The sequence below is a fragment of the Lissotriton helveticus genome, chromosome 4_1, assembly GCF_964261635.1.
Source record: "Lissotriton helveticus chromosome 4_1, aLisHel1.1, whole genome shotgun sequence".
NCBI classification, from domain to species: Eukaryota; Metazoa; Chordata; class Amphibia; order Caudata; family Salamandridae; genus Lissotriton; species Lissotriton helveticus.
The window spans coordinates 1,693,910,981-1,693,923,428 of record NC_136063.1 but is presented as its reverse complement, the minus strand read 5'-3'; the positions used below and the strand labels follow the sequence as shown (position 1 = coordinate 1,693,923,428).

Below are 12,448 nucleotides of genomic sequence, written 5' to 3'. Positions count from 1 at the left end.
TGGCAGTGAGGGAATACGAGGAAGAGGTCAGGGGGTGGAGGGGCTATGGAGTGATGGTGGTTAGGGAAGAGGTCATGGGGTGGAGGGGAGCTAGGGAAAGATGAGGGGCACTGGTGAAGGGTGGTATTGAGGGAGTCTATGGAGGAGGTCATGAGGGGGAGGGGCTACAGAGAGATGAGGGGCACTGGTGGAGGGGGTAGTGAGGGAGTCTGAGGAGAAGGTCATGAGGGGGAGGGCTACAGAGAGATGAGGGATACTGGTGGAGGGTGGTAGTAAGGAAGTCCGGTCATAAGGGCTTCTATGGAACACACTTTAAAGTGCGTGCTAATTATATTTACTGCTATATTCAATGTTTTAAGTTTGAAGGTGATTTTACTAATGTTTTTACTGGGAAAAATTGAAGTGGAGCCCGATGGTGCCAGATATGGGGCCCAAGGTGAGCTGTGAGATAAGGTGCACTGGAGAGGGGTGGTAGAAAAGTGGATAATCAAGCCTGTAAGGGAGTGCGTTGCAGAGTCTGGAGTCAGGTGGAGGTAGTAATGAAGAGGGATTCTCCCTGAAGGCTCGCACAGAGGGAGCCCGAGAACTGTCACTTGCCGGATACTCCCACCTTAGAAACCTCCTCTTCCCATCAAAGACCCATTACATGGCAAAAAAAAACACTTTTTGAGAGTGATATTTAGAAAGAGATTTGGAAAATAGTGCATTTTACTGGGGCTTGTAAGACTAAGAAGAGATAAAGGAGGGCCCTGAAGCAGGCCTGCCCAGACATATATGCGACAAATCGAGCCCGCAAGGGCCCACGCAAATGCACCCTTGGCCCACCCAAATAGAAATTCTTGGAGCCGGGCCTGCTGAGCGATCTGCTCGCGCATGGAATTGGAAACTCAAACTTTTTGACCCTGCCTTTCTTTGGTGAATGAAGTAATGGGATGAATCCTGGGGAAGGATCGCAATGAAATACCTTTGCGTCTACCGCCGCTGAATTGTTTCATTGCACTGTAAGCAACAGGGCAGGTCGCCAGGGACTGAAGGCTGTGCACACACGAGCAGCGGGTGCTTAACCTGGTGAGGTGCTGTCACAGTGAGCCAGTCCTCAGGCGGAGGACGGAAGTGGTGAGTGGACTGAGGGAGAGGGTAGGGATTAGCAGGTGGAGAGAGAGGGAGAGACGGGTTCTGATTAATCAGGGACTCTTGGCGCGCTCTGTCTAGCCGGTGAATGACAGATCTACAGATTTTAATTCATTCTTCCTGAGGGTGTGCCCGGGAAGCTGTTTTAGCCAGGGCTGCCACACACGAGGGGGCTGAAGCCCTTTGAGCCCAATGGGTGTTGCACGCCTGCAGTGTCCACTTAAGCTCTGTGGAGTGCATAGAACTGTACGTGTGTGAGCAGGGCCTGCTAACAGACATATTTCGTTACTCTCAGGAAATCAAAGGAAAGGCTTCCAGCTGGCATAGCAGGAGTACAGCAGCACTTGTTTGCAACCAGACAGAGGAGGATGGTGGCACTAATAATGCTGTAGCACAGCAGGTGGTAATAAGGGTTTATTAATGTGGGCAGCAGCGAATGTAAGAGTTTCTAAAATACATGTACTGAATGACCTGCCTGCGTGCATCTATGCTTAAATGGGTGTTCCTGGCCGGATCCCTTTGAGCTGCCCATAGCTCCGCCCACCTAGCCCCCCCCCCCCCCCAAGCCACATCTCAATTTAGGGAGTACCTGCACTTATTTTTTTCCATTTAAAGCACTGATATGGATTCAATGACAGAAACAGCAAAATACAAGTCGGTCGGCACACTATGCTAAGCGCATATTTTTAGCTTATGTGTTTAAAGCCACTCCCTTAATTATATTGGCCAGGCCCCTTTGATAGACCCTCCAGTTTTCTCATCCCACTCAAAGAAGCAAAAACCCTTCCCGAACACCCATACTATTTTCCGATGTTATCAACAAGCACCGCCCTTCCTACTCCCCTTTCCAGGTCCGGGAGTAGCAGTCGCAGAACGCCTCTCGGGTCAGCCCGGCTCAAATTTTACTGCCTGGCGTGTGACTATATCAGGTCAGCTCTTCAGCCAGCAAGATATGCCATCTGTCACGGCGTGAGTGTTTAGAACATTGTAAAAGCACGGTTTGATTCCACCTCCAATGAGCAAGTCGGGATTCTGTGCAAACTACTGTGATTGGCTGAGGCGCTCACAATGCCCCAATGCGAGCCAACCTTACGTATTACTAGATCTTCACATCCCTGGAGACTACCAGAAAATGTTTAAACCATGCGATTGGCTATAGTGCGACCCGGAAGCATTGAAAATATGGCTAAATATCGATCATGAGCAAATCTTTAGCGGACAATGGAGGTTGGGCTGAATTTACGGACGGTCAGTGTAAGTAGTGACCAAGTAGTGAAGCAGGAAGCTGTAGAGCAACACCGAGAGCATATTTTGCGTGTACAGAAAGAGAGCCAGCAGGAGACTATCCACGCAGAGCAGGAGAAGCACGACCCAAGATTGTATTTTAAGAGGAAGGGAAAACCAGAAAGTGTTCTCCGACACCGAAAGCCCAGACGAACTCTGCACAGAAAATGCTCACAGAATGCTGTAGTAGATCTGCAGGGAAAGTGGATGCGGGAACCGATGCTGAATGTTCATGGAGAGGGACAGCGGAACAATTCACTGTACTTGCAGGGAAAGGAGCACGAGAAACTTAAACTTGACTCACTGACAGAGGGGCATCAGGAGGATGGTGTGCACCTGCAAGCAGAGGAGCAACGTGTGCCTGGCCTCCCGGGCCAGGAGCAGCAGGAGTCTGGACTGCATCAACAGGGATCTGGGCAGGAAGAGTCTGGACGGGGTGTGCGGGCAAAGGGTCGCCAACAGCATACTCCGGTAATCACCAGCACTTCACCTGAAGCATCCATGCTTGTGTCATCCTTAGATCTTTCTAGAGGGCGCTTCAGATGATAATGCATGTAAAGGAAACCTTGTGAAACTTTGCAACTCTGTGATGCGTCTAAGCATTTTTGAAGGTCACTTGCATTGTAGGTGGGTGAGCCGACAAATTAACAGAGAGAACAGGGCCAAGGCGTTGGTGTTGTAAGAGCTATAACATGAGCCAAGCTCTTTTAGGAGTGATATCAGTACTCTGAGTTAAATAAATGCACATACTACATAATCAAGTTCACATCAGAAAGGCTTTCTAGAAAAGGGTTACTAAGACAAGAGGGGCAGCATGAAAAATCACATGAAGGATCAGCTACTTTTTGGTTCAAGGGTCTAAGGTGACCTTCGTCTGAGCCAGATCCATGCATCTGGGTCGAGTCATTAGTGGCTCATCCAACTCTACTGCATTGTGGCTTTCTGGTTGGTAGGATGAGATATTGTACTAGCTGAACATACCCTAAAACATCAAATAAAGAAGTCACTGTCCAAGTGCGTTTGTCAGATAGTGGTTTTGTTCTTAGTTCATCTACCCGTCCCTAGCCTTGCATTTTGTTCGACACTGCAGTTACTCACAGAGATAAATTTCCTTCTAATCAGTCTTCCTTGCCACAATAATCACGTAGTGTGAGCTTCAGCTACATCGCAGAACCCTGCAAAATTAGGGCGTCAGCCTGCGCCATCCTTTAGATTTTTTTTTGGGGGGGGGGGGTGGGTAGATTTGCCAGTAGACATCACTGCCCGTAAAATAGATGGAGTAGCTTGATGAAGGCACTGCAGAGTAAAAGGCAGCGCTGCAGTGTGTCAGGTACGAGATAAAGCACCACAGGCACTCATTCCGAGCATAGTTTTAAGTGTGAAGAATGCATAAGCGAGCCGCGAGGTGTTACACAGAGGCACGGCAATCAGGAAAACAGAGTGCATGCGCTGTCTGCATAGTATTATTTGGCTGGACAACGAGGAAGCCAGCGAGATTCCCGGCGCCCTCGTTGCTGGATGACTATTTAAACCGGCAACCAGGAAGTGGATTTTTTCAGAGATTTTGCTGGTAGAATTATGGGGACTTCTGCCAGTGGACAGCAGGCCGTAGCAGTGAGAGGCAGACTCCGGCTAATGTTCTTTCATTGCAGGTCATACAACTGAAGTTTCAGGCTGCAGTCGCTGTAGCATTTAAGGAGAGAGAGGGACCATCCTCTCCTAAGAGGAAGCACGTGGAGCCTTCTGTCAATACAGATGGTGATGGGTAGGAGGATGATCTAAGAGGGATATATGTGCAGGGGCAGGAATCGAAGGAGGTCCTACAGCATATCAAGGACAATATAGCTTTTACATTGCTTCCGATGTTGAAGGAATCAGAGGATTTCTTCATGCAGTACCAGCGACGGTAGCCTGAGTCTCTTCCGCTGCATGCTTCTATTGAGAAGGTGATGGACAGTGAATGGCAGGACATTGATAAGACAACCTTTCCACACTATTTGACAAAGAGGTATGCCATTTGTAGGTTTGCTAAAGGTTTCCAGCTGTCAGTAAAAGTGGATTAATTAATGGCAAGACTGTCTTCCCAAGGGAATTTTATATCTTATGATGCCTCCATGTTGGATCTTGTGGACAAACTGGTGGAGACGGCGGTTAGGAGGTCTTATGCTGCTGCCAATTTCTTCATTAGGTCTTCTGTATTTCTATTGTACACTATTCAGCCACTGTTGATGGGCAATCAGAGTGTGGCGGAGCTGATAGAGCAAGGGAAGGATATTACCCCAACCTTGGCAATGATGGAGCAACAGACCAGGATGTTGTTGGACAATTCGTTTAATACCTTGGGGGCTGCTGTGGCATCGGCAGGCGCTGCTATTCAGGCCAGGAGACCGGGCTGGTTGGGGAATTGGAAGGTGGATGCAGCGCAGAAAGCTTTACTGATAAATCCAGTTTTCAGGGCTTACATTGTTTGCCCCGTGGGCGTGGCTAAGGCAGTCAAGATGGTGGTCGCAGCTTGAGGCTGCTCCTAACCTCCTTCTCTCATGTATTGTATTTGTAAAGCACGACCATCATTCCAAGGGACATCACAGCGCTAGGATAAGCGAGAACCTGTTTGGGGAGGATTAGTGACATGTGACATAAAGCATCGGGTCTGGAGCAATAATCCATGGACATCAGGGCTGGAGTCTTGAGAAAAGCCACGTCTTCAGCTTCTTTCTGAATTTCACATGTTCCCCGGTGAGACAAAGCTTTAACAGGAGTTTGTTCCAGTGAGTAGTTGCCAAATAGGAAAAGGAGCAAATCCCCCGCTCTGATTTATGTGTATGGTTTTGGCTAGAGCGCGGTTGCCTGGCCTATGGTCACGCGAGGGGGACATAAAATTACAGTTTGTCCTGTAAAATTATGGGTCCAATTTTGTATAAAGTTCTTTGCACATAGCATAGTAGTTTGAACTTGGCTCTTTGTCTCGTTGGCAGCCAGTGAAGTTCTTTAAAGCAAGCTGAAGCTGAACTAAACTTGTTCTTGTTATGGCAGCTGCATTCTAAATGACTTGTAGACGGAAAAAAAAAATAGTCGGCCATGCCAACATAAAGCACATTCCCATAGTCCAGATTGCTGGTCAACAGGGCCTGGGTGATTGTTTTCCTCCAGTTCAAATAGATCCACTTAAAAAGTCTCCTGAGTAGTTTTAGCATGGCAAAACATTTACCACACAGTACTCGGACTTGGTCCTGCGTGTTTAGTGCATTGTCTACCAGGAATCCTACATCTTTTACAATACAACACGGTTAGGCACGGGGGATGCATCAATATTTTGCCTGAGCAGTCACTCCTGAGGACTTGCTGTCCTCATCTCCATTTGTTGGTGATACACTTTGGCTGGGATCACCCGGAGCCGAGCTTTAGCGGCACTGTAAGAAGCGTTTCCTGGCTTTGGACGTCGTCGCTGGTTCTGCGGCCTGATGGCGATAGGCTGAGCCCAGTGCGGTGCTAGGAAGGCAAGGCCACTTGAATGTTGTTTTCTACTGGCTAAGGACGACTGGGGTCGTTGGATGCCCTGGCCCGCCTGGTGAGTGGAGTTCCTGCCCTCGAGAGCCTATGGCAGGATTAGAATCTTTCTGTCTCCTGGCTGGGGATGCCTCCTGCGTTCTCCGCAGCATCACTCAAGAACCTCTGGGATTGAGGCTGGGCCCTGGGAGAGCATCAACTGCCTCTTGCGGCACTTAGAGGACTGTGGCTGGGCCCCGGGGATAAGTAACTGCCTCTGTTTCTTGCTTCCCCTGGATTCACCCATGCACAGCTGATTTTTAGAGCTGTAGCCCACCTATGCATACCACCTGGAGATATACAACTGGCCCTGGCCCTTTAAGAATTGTGGCTTGGCCCTGGAGGCTCCCGACCGCCACTATTAGAAGGTGTGGCTCCTGCCTCCATTTCTCCTCTTCCCCTGTGCTCGTTCAGACACCGCTGGGCTGGGGGAGGCCTCTGCTTCTAGAGTCTGTAACCTGCTGCCCACCCAGTCTGGAGGCTGGCAGCTGAGTCCTGGGGAGCATTGAGTGCTGTTGCAGGTCAGTGCGGGGGTGCCCCAATCCCCCTCCCTGCCCACACAAGGCAGTTTCGATGTTGACAGACTGGAAGGGGGGGGGGGGGGGGGGGGGTCCTTGTGTTTTGAAACATTTTGAAGGGCCGGGCCTGCGTCTCCCAGGGGGGTTTTCTTGCCCCGTACTTTCATGGTGTTCCCTGGGCTGTCATCCTCTCTGCGCCATACTGAGGTGCTCTCCGTGACCTATTTATCCCACGGATGTCTGACTCTCCTTTGCTTTGGCTGGTTTGCGTGACTGGATGGTGGGGGGCCGAATGGTCTCTCCCAGAAGTGGGGGGATTCCCGTCAATCTGCTTCTGTGAAGCGATCCTGGGTGGTGACACCCTTGGTCTCAAGACTTTTCTTCACCGCGAGACCTATACATTGACTTGCGGCTCTGCCCTTCCTGGTCACACTTCCTCATGCCCAGCCTGTTTTGACCTCCCTTTACTCCAGGAGGTGTCGTGGCTGCTCGTGTTACCATGTGGCAAGCGGGTTAAGGTGAACGTCTCTACATTTCACCCTTCCTTCGCTGATCACTGGCTCCCACCTGCTCCGTTGCCTGCTGCACCCCGGCTGCTTGTGCTGCCTACTGGTAAGCGGGCTGGGCATGGGTTATCCGTCTTAAACGGCTTTGCAGACTTAATTTTCCATGTTTTTTCATGGGTTAGGACAAAGCCCAGACACCTGCCCCAGCCCACACCAAAGTGCATCGTTCCACTACATCGCAGGCGGGGGGGGGAGGTCTGGCTGCCTCCGGGGGGACCATTGGGGCAGCGAACCCTGTGGGACAGACCTAACCGGACTTAGCCACTATTGTTAAGGCCAAACACGAATCGAAAACGGTACTGGAGAGCTGGGTTGATGAGATACAGATGGACGTTCTCTGCCAGGATCTCCGCAAGGTGGCTGCCAGGGTTGGTGAGGCTGAATGCCGGGTGCCCTTTGTGGAAGATAATGTGTCCATCCTGAAGCAGCAGGTGGCCGGACTCCTGACCTTGGCGGCGGCACTGGAGGAGCAGGAAAAAGGTGCTGAGAACCGCTCGTCACAAAAACATGTGCCTAGTGTGCTTCCCGGAGTGGTCAGAGGCAACCAACGCTATGAGATTCTTGGAGCATTTGTTCTCGCTTGTGGTTTTGGAATCTGCTCTTTCGCTGTGGTTTGTATTGGAGCGTGCTCACAGATCCTTGGACCTGCCCCTCCCCCGACCCCACCACCACTCTCGGCCCCAGCACATCCTCCGATAGCTCAGATCCTTAACTTTCAAGATTGTGATGCAATTGTCAGGGAGGCCCATGGGCGGCCTGACCTTTGTTTTCAGAACACACTCCTCATGTTGTTTCCCAGCTACACCAGGGCCGTTCAACATCGCCCCAATCCTTCACAGAGGTCAAGCAAGAACTCCTGACATTGAACCTCCAATGTATTCTCCTCTTCCTGACAAAGCTAAAGGTCATATTCAACTCTAAATCCTTTTTCTTTTAAGAAAAGGCCTGGGAATAGATTGCATGGAGGCACGGAGGGACCCCAATGCCCCACCGGAGAACCCTGAACCCAGTGGTGGAGCGCACTGAGGCACTGCCCGAGGCCCCAGAGGAGACGGCGGACCCGTTCCTATAAGCCTCATGGTCGTGATGGGGCCCGGCCCGATTATTAATGCTCAGATTCCGAGCCTCCTGCTCTCAACCACGTCGATGGCCACTCTTTCAAAGGCCGTCATGTGACACAGATCACGGTTCTAGAAGCTCAGGTTCTTGAGTGGAGCGGCTGAGTCCTGGAGGACGTGCCCCTGATCCCGCACAGCTCCTTTCCATGGCCCACGGCTATTTTTTGCTCCTTGTTCCTGAGGATGTCCGCCAGTGTTGTTGGGCCAGAACACATAACATATACGAGCACAGCGATAAGTCAGCGAGCCCTTGTTTATTGGCTCACCACCCACAACACCGTATCTGGCATAGTGCCTCAGCCGATTGATGCAGATGGTCGGCATCTGTCTTGAACCCCCAATATCTTGCAGTCTTTGACGTCCTTCTATCAAGACCTTTATTCCTGCAGACCCCACCCCCCTCGAGCTCGAACACCCACTATTGCGTGACATTTGCTTCTTGAGTTTCCCTCAATCCTAGCTCAAGAGCCGAATAAACCCATTACAGAGGAGTACATTTGCTCTGCCCTCTCAGTTATGCTGGCCAGCAAAACGCCCAAACCTGACAGAATCCCTGTTGAGTATTACTGACGGTTTCATAGTGAAAGTGAATTGACCCCCTTCCTGCTCAAACTCTATACTGAAGTGGCTAACCAGTACTTATTTCCCCCTACCATGGACCATGCCTTTGGAGTGGTCCTACTGAAGCTGGGACACCCCCCCCCCCCCTGAGAGGTACTCCTTTTACAGATTGATTGATATGATTTCATACAGAAATCAAGCTTTATGCTAAAATCCTGGCCAACCAGCTACTATTCGCCTTACCATACCTGATCCATCACTACCACTGTGGCTTTATGCCCGGGCTCCGTATGAGCTACTGTATCTGAAGAGTATAAGTGGCTATCTCCAGGTTCGGTTTGTCCCCCGCTCTCCCGTGGTGTTGCTTTTCTTGGATTTTGAGAAGGCTTTTGACAGGGTGGATTCCGCCTTTCTCAAAGCCCCTCATGCACACGCTGGTTTAGGGAAGAACTTGGGTCACCTTATTGGGGCCCTGTTTTACCAGCCATATGCCCAGGTCCGAATCAACGGCTGGCTGTTGGATCATTTCCCTATTAGACAGAATATGCATCAATATAGTTTGTCCTTGCAATTGAGCCTCTGGCATGGCTCATCGGCTGTGAGGCCCAACTTTGTAGGTCATGGGATAAAGAGCCAGAGGTGAGGATCACTCTTTATGCTGACGACAAACTGCTGTTTTTAGCTGACCCGCCTACTTCGGGGCCCTGTGGTCTCAAACTTTTTACTTTGTTTGGGGAGGTTTCAGGCCTCCGGGTGAACACTTCCAAATCCTTATTGGGTCCCACTGGGGGGCGGCACTGGCACCTAACAATAGCACTCTGATATCCCGTTGTGACGTCTTTCTTTCAGCTACTTGGGGTTCCACGTTTCCATGCTTCCTGATCTCATAAGGCACCTTAATTTGGCCCATGGGCGTCCAAAATGAAAAGTGCTATATAGAAGTGGTCGCAGCTTTCTCTGCATGTGTTGGGCCTTATTGCCCTCTTTAAAATGATGATCCTCCCCAGCTTCCTTTACATATTTCAAAATTTCCCACTCCCGATCCCCCCAAGCTGGTTCCACGCTCTTAATTTCACTCTCAGCTCCTTTCATTGGTTGGGTGGCTGTTCCTGTGTAGTGTTTCGCAATGGCCGCCAGTCTCCCTATGATGGTGGGATCGGATGATGGGCCTCCATTGTGGAAGAGGTGTGGCGCCGCGGCCAGGGCGACTGACGCTGGAATCTGGGGACCACGGTTCGATCCCCGGCGGCAGGTCAGCCCAGCACCATGTGACTCTGGGCAATAGCTCGCTTAATCTTCCCGACGGCCCCCCAGCGCCTAGAGACCCTTACGGGTGATTGTGCGCTTTACAAATGTGGACTTTACTTTACTTTACTCCATTGCTACTATCTGGCCTCCCAATTAGTTGTGGTCAATGATTGGTGTAATGCTGATGGGATAAACTGACATACCGGGGAGGAGCTTACCTCTGTAAGTTTCGACCACATTCAGGACATGCTATATGGCACTCCACTGCCAGGCAGCCTCCCTGATATTACTTGTGGATTGTCCTTTGTTGGCACTCGGCGCAGCGTTTTATAGGCTGGAATAGCACATGGACATGGATGACTCCCCTGTGGAAGGGGTGCTGGCTTCATCATTCTGCTGGCTTAGAGGGCTTCCATAAATGGGATGTGATCGGCATCTCGGTCCATGGCAATGTTTGGGCGGGGAAACATATTTTGCCCTTCCAAGAACTACAAGCTTGTTATGAGCTGAACCGAATACTACTCCATAAGTGCCTCACATACTCATAGCTAACATACCTCCAGACACTGTGGTCCCGTAATTCAGTTCCTTGGAGGCCAAGTTGTTGATGGGTAGTATTTGTAGAGGCACAATCTCCCAGGTTTATCAGTCTCTCTTTGCAAATGCTCCTCATGATTTTGAGAAGCTTCAACTCCGCTGGTGGGTACGTTTGGGGAAGGGGGTTCAGTTGTTGAACTTAATGAGTCAGATTGGAGGGAGGATTGTTTGGCCCTGTGCATGCTCGCTGTCGCTGCTGGTCTTCGACTGATTAAACTTATTTGCATACAACATACCTTACCCCGATACGATTAAATAGAGCAGGCAAAATCCTCCATCCGGTCGGCTTTTCGTGCTCAGAATCTCCCGCTGACTTCTATCATGTTGTCTGGGTTTGCTCGGTACTCTCCATGTATTGGCAGCAGGTGTGCAGCAAGCTCTCCAAGGTCTTGGAGCGTGATCTTGATTTGACTGCTAGGGTAGCCCTATTGGGGATGGTTGATCAACTGGGTGGCTCTTGGGATGACCGCCAATTTGTGGCTGTCGCTGCATTGGTGAGTAAGAGAGATATTGATCGGCGATGGAACTCCCCCAGCGCCTCGGCCCTGGCAGAGTGGGGGCAGGAGTGGACTGTTGGGCTCAACTTGAAAAGTCTGTTTACAGTGCCCGTGGTTGCCCACAGAAGCAAGACAAGATATGGACTGGGAATGTGATTTATCTACAGATGGTTGCATTGTGACGGTGAAATGTGAATGTTAATGTATATTCTTGCTTGGTGGTTTCTAAACTAATACACATTTGTTAAAAAATAAAACTGTTCAGTGCACCATTGCATTGGAGAAATGGTCAAAAAGTCAGTTGAGGATAGGAAACTATTGGCCCGGCTAAGTCATCAAGGGGTACGTCAGTCAACGGTTTCTAGGGGCAACCAGCCTTTTGTTGAAGGTAATGCAGCCGGGGTGTCTCTTTCAGAGATAACTCCCGGTCTCAGCAGTCAGATGGTGGGGCACGCCAGCAGACAAAACCCTGGTCATCTGTTCAGCCCCAACATAGAGATTCCCTTTGGAGGTAGATGGACAATGTTTCTGGAGAATTGGAAAGGGTCAATCACCGAACAGTGGGTGTTGAGGATCACGGAGAAGGGATACTCTATTGTTTTCTATTATCCACCCCCAGAGTTTTTTGTGCACATCCCCCTTCTATCCAATTGTGTGAAGAGGGTTGCCCTGGTGTCTGGTATTCAAGACCTGCTTTCAAAAGGTGTGATAAAACCAGGTCCTCACCATCTGAATGGTCAAGGAGTATATTCTATTGGCATCATTGAATCTATTGGATGCGTTTCTCCATGTGCCGATCCATCCATCCTCCCAAAGGTTTCTCAGGTTCTGCATGGGCTCAGAACATTACCAATTCCAGGTACTACCTTTGGGTTGTCTTCTTCCGAGGGTTTGTACGAAAGCATTGGCACCTCTGGTGGGCATAATACATAAGGAGGGAATACATGGTGGCAGTGATCAATGTTCTTCAAGGGTAGGTTTACACATGTACCCCCTGATAAACCATCTGCTGGCGCATTGGTCCCCATGCTCCAAAACATTTCGGGTCTACCAGTGAGAGTTTTTCTGCAGATCAGGTGTTATTTGGAATAGTGGTTGGATGGTAACAATCAGGCCTCAAAAAATCATAAAAATTTTACTATACCTACAGGTCGAGAAACTTGAATATTCTACTCAACCCAACTGTAATGTACGTATCTGTAAAGTGGTCTCAAATTGTGTGATCATAGGCAAATATTTTATTTTACAGAGCCACCCTTTTCTTTATTTTCACATATGAGTGCACCTTCAAATATGTGAGTTTAGCATTTCTGCTGTACAAAACAAAACTCTTTTGTATGATTAAATAGAATAAACATTAGGTCCATGAGTAATAAGAAGCT

General features: G+C 49.7%; 1 protein-coding gene across 1 annotated transcript in view; it reads left to right on the top strand.

Moving 5' to 3' along the window:
* Positions 1-2,301: 2,301 nt before the first annotated feature.
* The window catches only part of LOC144829330 (uncharacterized), a 320,407-nt gene continuing 310,260 nt past the window's right edge, over positions 2,302-12,448 (top strand). Inside the window, exon 1 of the mRNA XM_078688376.1 lies at positions 2,302-2,886. Coding sequence (XP_078544502.1) covers positions 2,353-2,886 — 534 coding nt within the window. The 5' untranslated portion in view covers positions 2,302-2,352. The remainder of the gene's footprint in view (positions 2,887-12,448) is intronic.